This window comes from Aureobasidium pullulans (assembly GCF_000721785.1).
Source record: "Aureobasidium pullulans EXF-150 unplaced genomic scaffold scaffold_25, whole genome shotgun sequence".
NCBI lineage: Eukaryota > Fungi > Ascomycota > Dothideomycetes > Dothideales > Saccotheciaceae > Aureobasidium > Aureobasidium pullulans.
Genome location: NW_021941045.1, coordinates 291658 through 308735, shown reverse-complemented (window position 1 = coordinate 308735; position 17078 = coordinate 291658). Strand labels below are relative to the sequence as shown.

Below are 17078 nucleotides of genomic sequence, written 5' to 3'. Positions count from 1 at the left end.
GAGCTCTCTAGCAAAAACAGCTGTATCGTAATCCATCTACTTGTTCTCCTTTCCACCTTACACCTTTGTTTTCAAACTTTTCATCGAATCTCGGAAAGGATGTTGAAGTCTCTTAGGATATCTCATCAAGTCGTTTAACGACCGCTGTTGTTGTAGACAATACGGTTGGGGCTGCCAGTGCGGAGATCAGTGCCCTGGCCAGTAGTGGCAAGAGCAATGATTCTGTTGGTGGTGGCAGCAGGGGTGGTAAGACCGGACTCCAGACCCTTGAGGTAAAGAGCAAGACCAACAACATGGGGGCAAGCCATAGAGGTACCGGAGATAGTGTTGGTAGCAGTGTTGGAGCCGATCCACGAAGACAAGACGTTGAGGCCAGGAGCGAAGACATCGACGGTGCTGCCGAAGTTGGAGAAGTAGGCGCGGGCGTTGTTGCTGCCTATGGCGCCGACGGTGAGGGCTGAAGATGCGGAGGCGGGGGAGGTGCGGGAGGCATCGATGGCTTCGATGAAGGCACCTGTTTGGGGGTTGCTGATACCGTTGCCGGCTGCGACCACGGAGAGGACACCTTGTTGGGTAGCGGCGTTGACGAGGGAATTGAATGCAGTGGAGACTGAGTCCTCAGAACCGAGAGACATGTTGATCACGGCCTTGCCGGCACGACCCTTGTTGATGATGTCGTTTACAGCCCATTCGAAGCCCTGCATGATGGTGGAGGTGGCACTGGACTATGGCGTTGTTAGTATGTGGCTGACATAACGGAAGAAAAGATTCTTACTCCAGAAGCACCGAAGACCTTCACGGAGATGACATTGGCCTTCTTGGCAACACCGTACGTGGAACCAGCAATAGTGCCAGCAACGTGAGTACCGTGACCAGCGTCATCGATGTGAGAGCCACCAACGAAGTTGCTACCAAGAGAGGCACGACCACCGAACTGTTGGTGGTTGATGTTGATACCAGAGTCGATCACATAGCCGTAAGTACCGGCACCAGCAGTGGTGTCGTAGTAGTAGGTGTTGGCAGTGTAGGTGCGTTGCGAGATGCGGCCAAGACCCCAGGTGCTGCCAGTCTGTGAGGTAATGGCAGTCATGTAGATGGGGAGATCCTCCTCAACAACAGCAACCTGTTTGTAATTAGTATGGTTGATGACTAGATATCATAGTTGACCAAGACTCACCTCGTTGCTAGCCTTGAGCTCAGCAATGGTTTCCTCGTCAAAGGAACCAGCGTAGGCGTTGAAGTCGGCAACCTTGAAGACCTTCAAGTCCTCCTCAACAGTGCCATTCTCCTGACGCTTGTAGATACCACGGCGGTGGAGGTCACCGGCCCAGTTGATGTGAGAGATGCCAACTTCCGGGTCAATGCCAGCCTTGAGGGTGATGATGTACTTGGTAGTAGCAGGAGCGGCAGCAGCATCCTGAGGAAGGGGAGCAGCCATTGCCAGACCGGCAATGGCGCTGAGAATAGCAACACTCTTCTTCCACATGTTGGGAGATGATGGTAGAGCTTGGACTTAGAAGGAGGTTGAAGAGTTGGAGATGGAGGATGAGATGATGTCCTTGAGAGCAGCCTAGGAGGCCGCCTTTATACATTTTCTTTTCCATATCAGCCAGTATCGATTGCCTTTTGATGGTGTGCTCAAGCGACCATCTTGCCAACGTCGGTGTATGTCGAACATGATCCCCTTGGCAGGCTGTTTGTTCAGGGCAAAGAGTGCTATACGAATCGAGAAGGTGGCAGACCTACAAGGTTCGGGTATGCAGTGGCACCTTCTCTATCAGTATAGGCTTGACGAGAAGTTCTATCAGAAGCCAATAGAGCAGGGCCGTTAGATTCAAGATCCCACCCTTGGTGTAGTCGGTTGGTCCCTAGTCATTGTTCAAAAAGTCTTGACACACAATGGTGTCAAACCTTCGAGATATCGATGTACAGGGGCATAAGATTGACAGGTCAATACTAACCCTTTCGAGAAGCTCATTAGGCATGAGGTTGAGAAACTGCGTTCGGGTAGGTTGCGAGCTCGGTGAATATCACATTGCCAAGCTATACCAAGAACATTGGCAAGCGTTTAGAGCGGCGCGGGGTTCGTGATTCTTCATGCCGTCGACTCTCGGCACTCTAAGCAAATGGTCAAGCTTGCATTAGAGTGTTGCAGGTTTTGGACTTCTCGCCGTGATTTGTCCAAAGATCCCGACGCATTCATGTGTATTGGCATGTGGTTGCGGCTCGGCCCTCGCCTACCGCCATCCACTCAGCCAACGTCGTCGAAGTAAGGTACCCTCATGGTCAGGGACCTACTTTGATGATCCCGAGGTATATAGCTGATCTTTCCTTGGAAGCGGAAACACAGTCTTCCACTCGGCCGTAGTATCTGAATTATTGGCAGCAGCTCAGGCACAGCCATATTATGCCAAGTCGTGTTTTGGCGATCATATTGCCCTCAGTGTTCTCGACTGCAGACTGGTAAATCCACCTTGATAAGAGGCGCGACTAATTACCATGCAGCACACAATCCAAGGCTGAGAGAGCGTGCTGATCATGTGCAGTATTTCTGCGGCCAAGTCGCTTATTCGGTGCATGACCGTGGAAGACGAGATATTCGCAATCAGTATGAAGCATGTGGAAGCCATGAGGCTGCAGCGGCTATCAATACCAGAAGCCGACTCATGGGCATGACAAGATGCTGCAAGATACGGCAACCGATGAATATGTTCCCAGTTGGCTCGTGATGGCGCCGGGATTGTTGAGAAGGCATTGAGAAATTCCTGGTTCACGACTTCGATGGGTGCACTGATTTCGCTAGGACGACAACGTGTACTGGACCTATCTCGGACTGTCCAAACTCGTCGCCTGATATGGACGCGCTTTGGAGAACGGCGCAGACTCATGGTAGCTGTAGGTTGATCCGAGAGCTGTAATGTGATCTCCGCAGCCTTGACAGTCGAGCACGCCGTCGATCGAAAGTATATCTAGTCATATCGACACGAGGTGATCTGAGCCGCAAGGTCGTTGTAGGTCGAGCACGCGACAAGACCGGCGGCGAAGGAAACATTGGCAGAACATCTTTCCCAAGTGGCCAAAAGTCGTGACCTCCAGCAGACGTTCCAACCTCCCTCAAATCCCACCAGTCACAACAACAAATACTACCAATCCGACACCCAGTCCACCGCAGATGCCAGACAAAGTCGCCATCGACCAGCAAACGGCCCAATAATAAGATGGCGCAGTTGGCATCTCATTAACTTCGTCTGTCGCGTAGCACAAACTGAGGATGAGATGTGCGAACCCGAGAATACCAGAGAGGATGAAGGTGGTATCATGTTGGTCTTTGGTGAACACGCCCCAGTAGTTGGATGTCCCGAGGCGAACGATTATGCGTGTGATCAGGACGAGGAGGCCCAAGGTGACGAAAAGGGCTGAACTGCCGGCGAAGACATTCGTGAACATGGTGAGTACGCTATCGACGAGAGTCTGCGCTTCAAGACTAGCGGCAATGTGAGATGTCATGGCTTCGGTCGTGTGTGAAGTTTGATGTTGCTGTCGCAGAGGTGGTGATTCCAATTCTGGACAGGACGGAATGAGAACCCATTTGCCAAGAAATGGTTTCGGACTCACGGCAATGGATCTCGAGGAAGGATCGACTAACTTTTTCTCAGGGGGTTGCCTGAGTCGCTGTTTCACATCCTCTCCTTGTGCTAAACCTTTGTCACGTCTATGGCGTAGAAGTGCACAATTTTTGCGAGGTCAGAGGTGATCTCCAATTCGAGCGTAATGTTCAGCGTGTTTCTGTGGACAATTTGTTTCATTCCTCATCTTCGGCCTTCTCGCGTTTCTTTTCTCCATCTTCAACTCGATTTTGATGAGGACTTCCGACTTAAACTCCGATTGTCTCCCTCGCTGTCCTAGTACTTTACTGAATAGCCCAAAACTGCTCTAATCAAATCCGTCGCTGTCCATCATAGCTGCGAATGCTCGGACGACCATCTCGATGCCCTTGATGCTCGGCTTGACGCTCTTGCCATGGCCGCATTGATCAGCGAAAAGATCCATACCCTTTTGTGTTCTCTGAATCGCTTCTTCCATCGACTTGATTAACTTCGTCATTCGAAGTGAGGTTAGGGAGGGGAGAAGCCATGCAGCACCGACTTTTCTCATGTCAGCGAGGATAGCTCCACGAGTCTGGAACTCTTTCCGAGGGCATGATGGGAGACTGTGATCATGGCCACGAACTGCGACACTCCACGTGCTAGTGTCACCGCACGAGAGGTCGACACGGTAAGGCTGAGCAGGAGCTTTGTTCTGCAGCAGAAGGTGACGTAAATTCTTGACCTGGCTGGGGCCAATCATGTCGAGCCACTGTAGAGTGTCACGACGGATCTTGGGTTGAAAAGAGTCCTTACTGCTTGAGCGCTCCCAGCGTATGTTGAATTCATTGACGCGGAAGAAGGTAGGACTTCCTTCTTCTCTGATCTGATGGCACACGGACAGGAGAGGAGGGCGAGATGTCTGCACCATCTCATATGTCAGAGCGTAGTCGTAGACGACCATGCGAACGTCTTTTGGTAGCTTCATGAAAGGGAACTGACGCGCGGTGTCTGCAATCTCGAGTGCATGGCGATAGACCTCTCTGATGTTGTTGTCCGGGTCTGGAATTGCGATGCGTCTTGCGGCTAGGGCTGTTGTGAGATCCTGTCTACTCCACCTCAGATAGGAATTGCGAGTAAGGTCATTCTGTCGTAGAAGTTTCTTCAATATATGGTAGTTGTCGCGGCTGGGGTCCATACAGGTCCATTCGAAGCCGGGGTAGATTTCGAGCTGACAACAGCAGATGGTGTCGCGCTGTCTGCATTTCTCGAACATCTCTTCGAAGCAACGGCGGCGTTTTTGATGTACATCTGAAAGCTGCGACCTAGGAAGGACTGACCAAGACTGGGATATGATTTTAGCGCACATCGTAGATAATGCTTGAGTTGTTGAGAATCTGGATGGCGAATACGGTTACTTACAGAATAGTATGTAGTTCCTGATGCAAAAGAGGCGTGATCTTCTGTGTTTTCTGCCAGCGTGCCACGAGTGGCGATGGGAGATAGGTGGCTCATGTTGTGCGCGGATGTTGTGCGCGAGTATGGTGCTGACGACTATTGGGAGAAAGGAAAGTGGTGCTGGTAGAGGGCGGTCTGGTTTGCTTGAAGAGGCTCGCGCAAAAACGTGTTGTGGAGTTCAACGAAAGTGTCTTGAAGAAGTGAGTCTCTGTGCACGCGAGTGATCGTTGATGTGGTGAGTGCGGGGTTGATACCTTTCAGATGTGTGTTGGTGTGAGAACAGCAGTATGGGAGTCGAATCAAGTGAACCCTGGTCGCGTCAGAAGTGAATCAACCGATGACTTTGCTGTATTAAAAGAAAATCAACTTTTCTCTTGGCAGTTCATCAATGATGCTTTCCTTCGTACCTGTTGATGGCATCTTCCAATCAAGATTTGGCCCTGGGAGTACCCTTGAATATGAGACAACACAGGTTTAAGCTGGGAAATAGAAGATGGCGCCCTAACCAAACGAAAAACGCCATGTCTCATTAGTCTGGTACAACTCACCAGACTGTCTCGAGATTGTTGTATGAGAAATTGGAGAAGACGGAAAGCTACAAAACAATACATGCATGCTAAGAAAGTGCAAGACTCTTTTGCGGAAGGCACGACTAAGCTTAGAGTAGGAGAGAAGAAGCTGCATCGCGCCTGCTTCTGGTGTCAACGTCACATTGTTTAATGCAAATCCAGACTTGTGCTGCAGTTGGATATTTGGTTGTTATTGATACTCTGTGCTAGTAGAGTTTGGAGCAAGGCTGTCCTTTTTTGCAGCCTGGTAATATACATTGATCGCACTTCCCCTGGATCCTGGGTTTTCTCCATTGCTAAAAAGAAATTTTCGTGGTTGTTTCCTACGGCCACCTGCTTCCTGTGTTGTGGTAGTTGTTATCGTGTGGATCTGTTCGCGTAGACGAGACCGTTTGCAGGCCTGCCATCTCTTCTTGCCTTGCCTTCAGATGCGTAGCATCATCACAGCTCTTGCCAATATATCTAGGCCCTCGATGGTAGGTCTGACTTTCTTCGCTCCTCCGCAAAGATCTACAAATTGATCCATAGCAACTTGTACTGGCCGCAGCTCAGATGCAGACAGTGGACCACGGCATGATGGGTTCCACCAGCCCAAAGTACATCTATTACGCCATCTGAGTGGGCAATTGAAGTCACAAGCAAGAATCTGCCGGTATTTCCAACTTCTAGTATCTATGCAGGTCAGATCGATCTTGATCTCGCAAAGTCTGTTCGTAGAGTCGCCCTCGATGATGGTTGTACGAAATTCTGTAATCTTCTGAGGCCCGAGATGCTTGAGCCATGACCGATCAATCTTGTCGAGCCCGAACTGAGGAATTACATCAGGCAGAGCCAATTCGAAGCCTTCATGGAGTCGGATGTCGGTGGTTCTCAAGTTTTGAAGTAAGATTGTAGTGGCCTCGCGTCGAACCTGTCGACTCACTGACATTATTGGCGGGCTGAATTTCGAATTTTCTTTCGCAGAAATCTCTTTGCCGAAGTCGACTTGCATGATATTCTCGTATACCATCATACGGATCTCGCTAGGGAGCTTCATGAAAGGTACCCAGCGATTCTGGTCGGCGGCTTCGAGGCTTAAACGATAAGAGACTCTGCTTGAGTTCTTTGGCAGCTGTTCCTTTCGTTGCATCAAGGCGGATACCAGATCCTGACGGCTCCATGTAAGATAAGGATTGGAAATGCGGTCATCTTTCAACAGAATTCGCTCCAGGAGATGGCAAGTGCGAGAGTTTGGGCGCAGACCGCTGTCGTAAGCCCAGCTACCGAAACACCAAATATGGCATGGGCAAACGCTTTGGAGGCTTATACATTTTTGCCATAGATCTGCGAAGCGCTTGCGGATCTTTTGTGCATTCTCTGAGAGGTTGGGTGTGTGATGATGTCCGCGTCGTGCCTGACATGTACGTCAGCTTCTGTACCCTTTGTGGCATGTGTGCAACATTTACTTGGATACTGTTGCTACAACGACCTTCCAGTATGAACGTTCCGATATCACGCAGCTGAAGCTCGCCAGAGTGAAGCTGCTCGAACATAATTGGTGATGTTGTTGCGATATGCTGATTCTCTGGCTGTGGAGACGGGTGGAATTGTTATGTTGATGAAGGAAACCGGTGAACGTCAATCGAGTAGGGTAACAGTCGGCGAAAAGAAGGAGCGAGAAAAGAGATCATGCGCGTCCGTGATGACAGGAAGGTTAGACAATTGCAGATGAAGCTTCGGCGTAATTCACTGATGCTTGGAATGAAGAAGCTTTTGGTGTTGATCGTCTCAAACTCGAGGTGAGGTTATGAGTGAGGTGCCTTGCAAAGGTCTTCGGAGGGCGTCTGGGGGACTTGATTGTACGACTTCAACACGATGCCGATGGCTCTCAACAAACATAGCGAGCGAAATACTTGAGACGAGGAAGGTACCGACACGTTGGGCACGGACGCCACTCTCCTGCTTGCCAGTCTTGCCAATCATCCGTGGGTTATGCAAATGTAAGAAATCGGGTATGGTTGTACTCGAATCACTAGTGGCTCTCTCTTGTAAGCTGTTCGAATTTATGCGATGCGATTGTAGTAGACTCAAGCTTGGCCCTTCTCTTATAACTACCTATACCGTCCAAACTCCGTGATATTTTGATGGACCCCTTTTCCGTATACGCCAGATCGCCGAACATGATAGATGCAACCGAACAATCAACAATGCTTTCATATCCTCACTCAAGCCTTTCTGGCAAATCTCGCGAGCGCGGGACCCAGCTCGACTTCACCCTGGCGAGCCTTGTTGTTCCTCTTTGCCTGCTCCTTTCTGAGCTCTTGGATTCTGACCTTTCTCTCGTCGATAATGTTCTTCGAGCCTTGCTTACGCAAGTACTTTCTCAAACTGCTGTTCTTGCCTCTGCCTCTGTTCTTGATCTTGGCGAGCGGGTCTTCGGGCTTCTTGTCCAAATCTCTTTCTTGCTGGCGCTGAGCATGTGTCGCACGATCCAGTTGACCAATGAATTCTGGGTCGAGGGAGATCATCTCTGGTTGCAGCTTGTTCAGCAGAGACTTGACTTCACGTTCCTGGCGCTGCTTAGGGTTCTCGTAGAGCAGGACCTCGAGGGAGTCGGGATTGGCTTCACCAGCTCCGGGGACGAGGACGCTTGAGAAGCCCTTGTCGTGACTGATACCGAGAATATCTTCGTATGGGCACCATCTGACGCGCTCGATGCGGTTGCCCTCGCCTCCCCAGGCCATGTAGGGGCTTTGGACCTTGACTTGGTCGTTCAGGTTCTTGTTGAAGAGGTCCCTCCAGACGGTTGTTTGTGTGCCCCATCCAACGGCTGTGAGATTTGTGTCTGAGATGGAGACTGATGTGCCCGGAGATCTCAGGAAGTAGTTGTTGACCTCCTTAAACATGCGGACATCCCAGACGGACATCTTCGAGTCTTGGCCTGTCGAGACCATGTATCTGCCTTCTCTGTCCAAAGCCAATGATCTGATGGGACCTCTGTGTGCAAGAAGCTTGACTAGCGGCTTCTGGTCGTTGGGTGACCACATGCTGACTGTTCCGTTCTGGTGACCGACATGAAGGATGGCTTTATGAGGATTTTGACCGAAGGCTGTAGGAGAGCCTTGCTTTGTGGGGATTTGCGCGACAAGTTTGCCGGTACTGGTGTCCTGGTATTTTAGCCAGCCAGCGTTGCCGATGGTTGTGAGGAGGAAGTGGAAAGGGAGGAATTCCATGTGTGTGACATCGATGTGATCTTGTAGCGTCTGAATCTCAACACCCTGGTGGTCGTAGACGTAGACGTATTTCTTCTGAGCGACGGCGAAGAATTGGTTGTTGTGCAGCCACTTCGCATCGCGCACTGTTTCGCCCAGTTGCAACTCACAGCCCAACTTGCCCTTTCTCCAGTCCATGGTGGCGACATGGCCTTTGCGACCTGAGAGCAGCATGTGCACACCGTTGCGCGTGTAGTCAACGTTGTATGGGCCCATGCCGTCCAGTCTCAACTCGAAGCCCTTCTTGGCCGTCTCGACACCGACTTCACTCTGAATCTCATCCTGTCTAACTTTGTATGTTCTCTCGAGCTCTCCTTCTGTCTCCAGGAAGCCAGATGTGTTCTCGAGCAGGATCTCGGCATCCTTTGCCTTGACGGCGGCGTCCTTGTACTTGTCTTCCAGAGCTCTCAGGTTGCCGCGCAGTTTTCGGTCTTGCACACCGCGCATTGAAATCTTGTCGCCTCTTCCATACTGCTTTTGCGCTACAAGCGCCCGTCTCTTGACCTCGGTGGCATCTGCATCGATGGGTGCGGTCGGTCCGCGTGCTTTCGTCGGTGCGGTAGTCGGTCGTTCGCCGAGTAGGGTGCGGTTCGCTGAGGTTGCCATATTGTTTGATACGTGTTATTATCCCCTTCTCTTATACAGTCATTCCGGAAGGCGCAAGAAAATTGGTTGTTTGATGGTTCTATAACTTTTGGCTGCTCCAGAATTTCTTGCGGCAAAGGAAAATCATTTGCCAAGCATCGTCAAACTCCGCCCTTATTTCCGTGAGCGTCAGCTCCTGCAAGCTGACCAGCAACAGCCGCTCCTGCCTCGACTCAGCATGCAAGATGGTCGTGCCTTGTAGAAAATTATTGGCAAAATTCACAATATTGAGATTCCGATGGTAGCATAGAGATTGTGTCTGGTATTGAAAGCGCTGAAGACCCCTTGACTTCTGCAGTCGAGTTCTTACACTCCTTTCACGCGTGTTGAGGCCTGCCACCCGCTCAAGTAGCTATCACAGCTTCGGTATTGATATCATGGATTTCACTCGTCAAAATGCAAGATGCTCTTAAGACCGATGCATCTGTTCAGTGAGAGCGATTCAAAGTATAGCTCTCCATGGACATTTCCACGGTTCTCAAAAGCATCTTGCATCTTGACAGTCAAATTCAGGGCCCTCTCATTAGTCTGGGATGCATGTACTTAAACAGCAAGGCACATATTTGGATACACGGTATAGTATTTCGATTGAGACACCAATCCTATTTGTTCAACCTTGGATGTACCGTCTCGTTGTATGCTAAAGCCTTCATGAAATTGGTACGAAAGTTTAGTGACTAAGCATTGCAAGCACGGCGAAGAGATAATACCATCACATGAACGACTGGAGGTGGAAAGAAGTTGTATGCAAGAGATATAATTCTCAATTGTCTGAATCTAAAAAGTTCTAATATGTACAAAGATGCTATGCAATGGTAAAAACAAGGGTATGTAGCGAATGTGTAGAGTGCAAAATAAAACGCTTGCTATGCCAGAAATGTTCGAAAAGCCAAATCAAAAAGGATCAAACTGGCAGTTTTGTGCTAAACTCTCTCCAGGAGGCGAATAGCTTAAGAGTACTCCCAGGCAGCGGGAGCAGAGGTCTCGGAGATTCTGAAGGCGAAGCCAAGGCAGTCCTCGGAGGAACTCTTCATAGCGGCAGCGGCGAAAACAGCGTAGGCGTCGTCGACGGGGCAGGCGAGGAAGTCAGAGCCCTGGTACTGGAGGTGCTGGCCCTCCTGAGCGATGCTGAAGCCGGTGGAAGAGGAGCCCTTGCCAGTGTATGCGGAGTGAGGGACAGTGAAGGAGAGTCTACCGTCGGCAGCGATGTACACTTGCTGACCTCCGGGAACGGTAGTATCGAGGCTCAGGGTGTTGTCACCACCGAGGAATTGAGTGGTGGTGGTGTTTGAGCAGACGAGGCCGTCAACCTTGGGGCAGTAGACGGAAGAGTCCTTGTTCAACCAGAAGGTGGAGCCAGCAGCGTTGACAGATGCGTACTGAATGTCAGAGCCGGAGTGGATGGCAAGACCGCCAAAGGCACCAGCGGGAGCTGAGCGCTTCTCGAAGACGTTCTCGCCGAGGCAGCCGACGTACTCGGAAGCACACTGGGCCATGTTGGCAGAAAGACCGTTGGGGCGGGCAGTTCTGCAGGCGTTGTAGGACTCGTCACAAGAACCCTTGCAAGCAGCGTTCTCGGAAGAGCATTGAGCCTGGTTTGCGCTCAGACCGGTGACGGGGTCGCTGGCACGGCAGGCGTTGTCCTTAGCGACACAGTTCTCCTCAGAGCGGGCCTTGACGGCAGGCTTGATGACGAGAGAGCCGTCAGAACCGAAGGGGTTCTGGCCGAGGCAGCCAGCGTACTGCGAAGCGCAGTAAGACATGTTGGCATCGGGTGCAGAGCGGCACTCGTTGTATGCATCGTAGCAGTCGCCCTGGCAGGAAGCGTTCTCGGAAGAGCACTGAGCCTGGTTGGCAGAAAGGCCAGTAACGGGGTCGGAGGCACGGCAAGCGTTGTCCTTAGCGACACAGCCAGAGGCAGCAGGAGTGGGAGCTGCGGAGGCAGCGAGGGCGAAAGCGAGGGAGACGATGGCGGCAGTCTTCATTGTGATGGTTGTTGTGTTGGTTGTTTGTTTGAAGGTAGTAGAAGGTGGTTGAGGGTTATCAAGATTGTTGTATTGTAGTAGTGGATGGGATAGAAGTGTTGTGATGATAGAGATAATGGGTGGTCAATCAAGACTCTTATATATCTTTCAAGGCCTTCTTTCTTTGATGTGACGACACGGATGTCACCTACCTGTGTCTCTGCAGTTCCTGCAATCACATAGAGATCTACACTAGATACGAAGGTTGTTCTAAAATCAGAACATGAGAATAGAAACACCAGTGGCAAGATAGATGATGTGCAAACCGTCTACATTTCCGGTGGATGGTTGCAGAGCCGGGTTCGGCACCTCAGAGTCTAAATGATGTCGGCCAAGGTAAGGCCGTTTTATGGGGTCCGCCTAAGCTTATTGAGCCTTCCGGAGAGATGGTCCTTGAAACTGGTGTCCCTGACGTTTGACAAAGCAATGATGCTGATGCGGACACCGGAATACAACCAGCATGATGGACCAAGTATAACCACGTAGCCATCTCGCTGGCACAGTGAACATGTCGATATTGCTGTTGAGATCTCCTTCCATAGCAGGTGTGAAGTGTCTCATCCGATTTATCCAGAATCTGACTTTTTCGCATGAAGCTTGGCTGCTTGGCGGTGACTTTGAGAGGAAACCTGGAGAGCCATTTCTAAGAATAGCATGTCAACGCCCTCGACCGCCTCCACGATGCGGGCCGCGCTTTTGAACGATCTCCTTCCACCTACGTTATTCACGCTTCTGCAATGACGATCTTCCCAAAATGCCCTGCTGTTATGTAACGTCCTGCTGATGTTGCTGAGCGACTGGAAGGTGGTTGTGGCCTGATAGAAGAGCGCAGAATTCGAACACGAGCGGGGTGATGTAGCATCAGATGAACGTCTCAGAATTGACCAAGTCGAGCGTCTTCTAGATTGGGCCTTGCAATATCGATGTTGACAATGCACGTCGCGTGTACAGTCTTGTGATGACGATCCTCCTTGCCCATGTCCTAGGTGATTAGAGGGGTAGAAGCAGTGTCAGTCAGGCCCTTCATAGTGGTGGCTTCAAGGATACAGCGGCCGGCGGCCAGCCACGGACGGTGATGAGATACGTGCGTAAATCAGTGCCAGGTTGTTTATTGATCCACCAAGTGTGGAGTAGAGCTGCAGGTGATATAGTCATCGGCCACCCTTCTATCAGAAGAATACGAGGTCCAATTGCTAGTACTGTCTAGCAACTTCGCGGTCTGTAATTGGGAGAGTCGATTCTGCGACATGCATGCATGAGTGCTTCGTATCGATCAATATGGGAGTACTGCGACAATACGTCGAGTCAGCACTTGGAGTAGTTGACGAGAGGTTTGTCATCGAAAAAACGCCAGTCGATGCATGAGAAATGGTATGTAGCAAGGTGGATGTTGTTGGCGAGTGGTGGCGCTCGGGGGCAGAAAAACATCAACGTGCCGTCAGTCGCGGCAGTCCATGTTGTTGCTGGTGGTCTGATTTGAGGACGCTCTGTAAATCCCTGCTTCGAACCGAAAGAATTTGAAGCACGTCAAGATAACGTCGAGTTGTTGTTCGCGAGGCAGCTGGAGGAAGAGCACAAAGCTACTCGACGTGCGTAATGGAGCGCAATGCGGCGTTGCCAACAAGAATCTCTTGTTCCACATCTGTTGACATCGCCATCACATCGACTCTTAGATCTTGAGCGGTCCTTCTTCCTCGTTGTGTCAGATCTCGCATTATTATCGCGCTGGAGCCCCATATGAACTCAGAGAAGCAGCCTGTTCTCGAACTACCTTCTATTAACCTGTCAACGTTTCCGCTCTCGTGCAGCGTGACAATCGTCGTGGTTAGTGTACTATCGTGGTTAGCTTCCAAAGATTCGATGAAGCATTGCAATAAATGCTTCATAACAGCAGCAATATCACCCATCACCACTTCTTGTTTTGCAGTTTTGCTTGGTAAGGTTTTATGACTCTGCCAAAGCAATAACATCAGAAATTGAAGCACATTGCCGTCGTCGACAGCGAATTCGGGCTCAAAAACAATGGTTATGGGTACAACCCTGGACACAAAGCTTGCAAGATTTATCTCGAACATCAACTCATATCATCCATCATGCTAGCCATTTCCTGCATCTCATCAATCAAAACCAAAAGGCGTCGAACACCCGACATTAGAATGTCGCTTGCTTGCAATCACACCCTTCGCGTCAGATGTGAACTTCTCGTCGGGAATTTCTTCCTCATTCGCCAATCGCACACGGCAAGAAAGCCCGACCGCCCAGCAAAAGTTCGCCAGAAGCATAGCAGCAACGGGCAAAAGAGAAGATGCCCCCTAACGGAGTCGAACCGGTGACCTCGGCATTACTAGTGCCGCGCTCTACCAACTGAGCTAAAGGGGCAAGCATGAAATAGTCTGTGTTTAAGACACATATTCTAGCTTCGTCAACCTGGCCCCAGGGGCAGGTGCGACTGACGCGTCGGCGTCTGGAAAACCACGCGGGTGGACTTGACGAAACAATCGGACACACGCACGCGAACATCGAAGACGAAAGAAGAGATGGCGGATGGAGACGCAGAGGACAAGGCTGATGTAAGTTTCTGTCGTCCGTAATGGGAGTTGGTGTCTGTGACAATCGGTTGATGGCAGACAATCGCCTCCATGATCCATCACACTTTCCACCACTACCAATACCATCAATTTCATCTACCCACTACATCAATCACACCATCTTCTATTACGACCATATCCTTATCATCCAAACGCACAATTTCATCCTGACACCCTTCTCACAGCGCCTCAAATCCTCCCTCTGGTACAGCATAGGCAGCATAGTCGATGCAATAGCACTGGACCAAGACCTAAACGCCACACCCCAATTCATCGGTTCCCTGACCGAACTCGTCTGGAGCCAGATCCTAACCTCTGGTGCTGATTTGGAGAACTTCGCAAAGTATACCATTTTCACCTTTGAGGTCCTTGCGAAAAACGACGCTGATCAAAGTATGACAGACATGCGGGTAGAGATACCATCGATACGAAAGATGTATTGCTTTTGGTGAGGAGAAATGAGCAGTTAAAAGAGGTGTTGGAGAATGCGTTGAAAGAAATCAAGAAGTGAGAAGATGTGAACACAATGCGGCAAAATGGTCTTGAAGAGGTTTGAGATTATTCATGATTGGCTAGTATGGTGGTATATCCGCTATATTTCTTCGGCTTCAACAGGGTATCGCCGGCCCGTTATTTGCATTCCATCACACAACCAGGTTCGTAAAAGCATAGTGGATTTATTGCTTGTCGGGGAAGCCCAAGTTGACCTTTTGCAGAATTAGTCACTGGAACTCCAGAAAAGAGATGGGAAGGGAACTTACGCCAAAGGCAGGGTACACGAAGCGGTTAGGAGGGTGTGTCTTTGCAATGTTGTCAAGAGCCTTGACATCCGAAGAGTCGAGCTTGATCAACTTCATGTTCTCCTCAATACGCGATGGCGTTACGGACTTGGGGATGACAGAGCTTCCACGAGCAACTATTTCTTGAAGTCAGTTTCTGCTCTCGTCGGATGAGAAGAGGAATCATCCTTACCATGGTAGCTCAATAACACAGTACCGGGCGAAACATCATGCTTCTTAGCAACCTCCTGAATCTCCTTCTCCTGGAACAGCGGCGATCCAGTACTACCCAAAGGACTGTATGCAGTAATCAAAATACCCTTTTCCTTGCAGTAATCCACAATTTCCTGTTGAGGCAAGTAAGGGTGGTTTTCAATTTGGTTTGCGGCGGGGGTGACTTTGGCTTCCTTCATGAGTTCCTCCAAGAAGGGAACTGAGAAGTTGGCGACACCGATGGCCTTTGTCTTTCCGGTGGCGAGGAGCTTTTCCATCTCCTTCCAGGTTTGGGTGTAGGACCAGGTTGTGTCGAGGTCGCGGGAGCCATCGGGGTGTTTGGGGAATTTGGGGTCGTTGCCTTTGGGGTTCATGGGGACGGGCCAGTGCATGAGATAGCTGATGATGTTAGACCTGTGCCTTGAGGATATACATAATCTCTCCAATTGACTTACAGATCTACGTAGTCAAGGCCTAGCGACTTGAGACTGAGATCGAGGTTCTCCTCGGGTCTAGAGTGGTAGGTACACCATAACTCTGCGGAAAAATTATGAGCTCCTGCTATCATATTCGCAGATGATTTTGATGGTTAACTCACTGGTGGTGACAAAGACGTCTTCACGCTTGATGCCGGCAGACTTGAAGCCCTCGGCGAGACCCTCACCGACTTCATCCTCGTTGCCGTACACGTATGCGGCATCAATGTGCTTGTAGCCAATCTTCAGAGCGTGCGAAACAGCACTCTTGACCTCACCAGGTGCAGACTGCCATGTTCCCAGACCTGTGATTGAAAAGTCAGTCCCATACAATTCTCCCGAGCTATCGAAAACTGTCAGGAGTCAAGTTCATACCGAGAGCAGGGATCTTGGCGCCTGTGTTGAGGGTGAAGACAGTATCAGACATGGTTTTGGGATGTAGTATAAAATCAGGAGTCTTTTTGAGAATGAAGTTTGCAAGTTGAGGATTCATGGCCGGCAAAGGAAATAATGTATGTCAAGGTCAACAAAACACCTTGCTGGCAGCAATCACCTAATCGGCCTTTGACCCAACAGCTTTTGCTACCCCTCCCCCATAGGCTTGACTAGAATTAATAATGTACGCATTAATAATTGAGTTAATAACCATTAATAATCCATTAATTATTACATCTTGGCATGTTGAGAGGGTGACCCTGTCCTCTGCCGCCGCGTACCTATATATACGCAAGCATGCTTAGTAATCATGTGCNAGCCTCTNACGACTAGACTNGTTAGCCTAGTCGTTAGAGGCTAGCACTGTTTTGCGTNCGCGNAATTATTAAGGGCTAGGGTTCGACTCGGAGCTAAGCCCTTCTTTTTGCACTTTTGAAATCTTCTGCTTGCTATTTTACTAACTATATTAAGTGCTTTAAGTAAATTCAAACGGCGCCTATAGACCTCCCTCTTAACTGTATATAGCCTCTAGTAGCTAAGCGCAGCTATTAAAGAAGCTCGACCCTAGCTCTTATAATGCAGCTCGCTTAGATCGCTAAGTTAAGCGAGCTAAGCTTAAATAGTAAGGGGTCTAAGATAGCGTAGCGAGCTAAGTTAGCGCTAAGCTAGCAATAGAGAACTAAGTGTCGTTTAGAGGGTCCTTAATCGACGAGTATTAAGACTATAGCTAAGAGGAAGCAATCNNAGGGGTCTCTAGCGCTAGCGTAGCTCTATTATATAGCCTCTCTAGCGCTAGCGTAGCTCTATCGTATAGCCTCTCTAGCGCTAGCGTAGCTCTATCGTATAGCTACTTCCTCTTCCTTAGATTACTCTGCTTTCTACTCGGATACTAAGGTATAGATAGTAAGGATCCCTAGAACTGCTAACCGTATAGTATTAAGCCTAGCTACGAGGACGAGGGCTTAATTAGCGGAGGAGGTAGTATAGCTCGCGCGTCGAAGTCTTTATAAGGGAACTCGAGCTAGCTAAGAGCATTAAGAGTTGCTAGAATAGTTG

The 17078-nt window shown here is 49.9% G+C and overlaps 8 protein-coding genes across 8 annotated transcripts; 2 read left to right on the top strand and 6 right to left on the bottom strand.

The window, feature by feature from the left end:
- Positions 1 to 134: 134 nt before the first annotated feature.
- On the bottom strand, positions 135 to 1486 carry M438DRAFT_281721 (alkaline serine protease; the record flags this gene model as incomplete). Its single annotated transcript, XM_029901266.1, has 3 exons — positions 135 to 725; positions 776 to 1123; positions 1178 to 1486. The coding sequence occupies 3 exons, from the start codon at positions 1484 to 1486 to the stop codon at positions 135 to 137; spliced, it is 1248 nt and encodes a 415-aa protein (XP_029756639.1).
- A 1295-nt stretch (positions 1487 to 2781) lies between these two features.
- On the top strand, positions 2782 to 3420 carry M438DRAFT_358894 (uncharacterized protein; the record flags this gene model as incomplete). The annotated part of the gene is made up of 2 exons (XM_029907301.1): positions 2782 to 2895; positions 3016 to 3420. The coding sequence occupies 2 exons, from the start codon at positions 2782 to 2784 to the stop codon at positions 3418 to 3420; spliced, it is 519 nt and encodes a 172-aa protein (XP_029756638.1).
- A 513-nt stretch (positions 3421 to 3933) lies between these two features.
- Positions 3934 to 5099, bottom strand: M438DRAFT_358893 (uncharacterized protein; the record flags this gene model as incomplete). The annotated part of the gene is made up of 2 exons (XM_029907300.1): positions 3934 to 4929; positions 5007 to 5099. 2 exons carry the CDS (start codon positions 5097 to 5099, stop codon positions 3934 to 3936), a joined length of 1089 nt encoding a protein of 362 aa, XP_029756637.1.
- Positions 5100 to 5881: 782 nt separating this feature from the next.
- Positions 5882 to 7367, bottom strand: M438DRAFT_368714 (uncharacterized protein). The gene is made up of 2 exons (XM_029908064.1): positions 7057 to 7367; positions 5882 to 7004 (listed from the first exon to the last, which is right to left on the bottom strand). The coding sequence occupies exons 1-2, from the start codon at positions 7141 to 7143 to the stop codon at positions 6036 to 6038; spliced, it is 1056 nt and encodes a 351-aa protein (XP_029756636.1). The 5' UTR covers positions 7144 to 7367; the 3' UTR covers positions 5882 to 6035.
- Positions 7368 to 7556: 189 nt separating this feature from the next.
- M438DRAFT_348917 (BING4CT-domain-containing protein) lies at positions 7557 to 9548 on the bottom strand. The gene has a single exon (XM_029906260.1). The coding sequence runs from the start codon at positions 9466 to 9468 to the stop codon at positions 7816 to 7818; it is 1653 nt and encodes a 550-aa protein (XP_029756635.1). The 5' UTR covers positions 9469 to 9548; the 3' UTR covers positions 7557 to 7815.
- A 687-nt stretch (positions 9549 to 10235) lies between these two features.
- On the bottom strand, positions 10236 to 11759 carry M438DRAFT_348916 (uncharacterized protein). The gene has a single exon (XM_029906259.1). It carries the CDS (start codon positions 11490 to 11492, stop codon positions 10458 to 10460), a length of 1035 nt encoding a protein of 344 aa, XP_029756634.1. The 5' UTR covers positions 11493 to 11759; the 3' UTR covers positions 10236 to 10457.
- A 2392-nt stretch (positions 11760 to 14151) lies between these two features.
- Positions 14152 to 14630, top strand: M438DRAFT_281644 (uncharacterized protein; the record flags this gene model as incomplete). Its single annotated transcript, XM_029901257.1, has 2 exons — positions 14152 to 14462; positions 14522 to 14630. The coding sequence occupies 2 exons, from the start codon at positions 14152 to 14154 to the stop codon at positions 14628 to 14630; spliced, it is 420 nt and encodes a 139-aa protein (XP_029756633.1).
- A 166-nt stretch (positions 14631 to 14796) lies between these two features.
- On the bottom strand, positions 14797 to 16014 carry M438DRAFT_377549 (Aldo/keto reductase; the record flags this gene model as incomplete). Its single annotated transcript, XM_029908744.1, has 6 exons — positions 14797 to 14826; positions 14881 to 15035; positions 15092 to 15510; positions 15567 to 15648; positions 15710 to 15892; positions 15963 to 16014. 6 exons carry the CDS (start codon positions 16012 to 16014, stop codon positions 14797 to 14799), a joined length of 921 nt encoding a protein of 306 aa, XP_029756632.1.
- Positions 16015 to 17078: the final 1064 nt, after the last annotated feature.

Bases quoted from the DNA above. Each gene is read 5' to 3' on its own strand.
- M438DRAFT_368714 (XM_029908064.1), bottom strand. From the start codon at position 7,143: ATGTTCGAGCAGCTTCACTCTGGCGAGCTTCAGCTGCGTGATATCGGA. The intron at 7,005-7,056 runs GTAAATGTTGCA...CGTACATGTCAG, and splicing joins GTTGTAGCAACAGTATCCAA to GCACGACGCGGACATCATCA.
- M438DRAFT_348917 (XM_029906260.1), bottom strand. From the start codon at position 9,468: ATGGCAACCTCAGCGAACCGCACCCTACTCGGCGAACGACCGACTACC.
- M438DRAFT_348916 (XM_029906259.1), bottom strand. From the start codon at position 11,492: ATGAAGACTGCCGCCATCGTCTCCCTCGCTTTCGCCCTCGCTGCCTCC.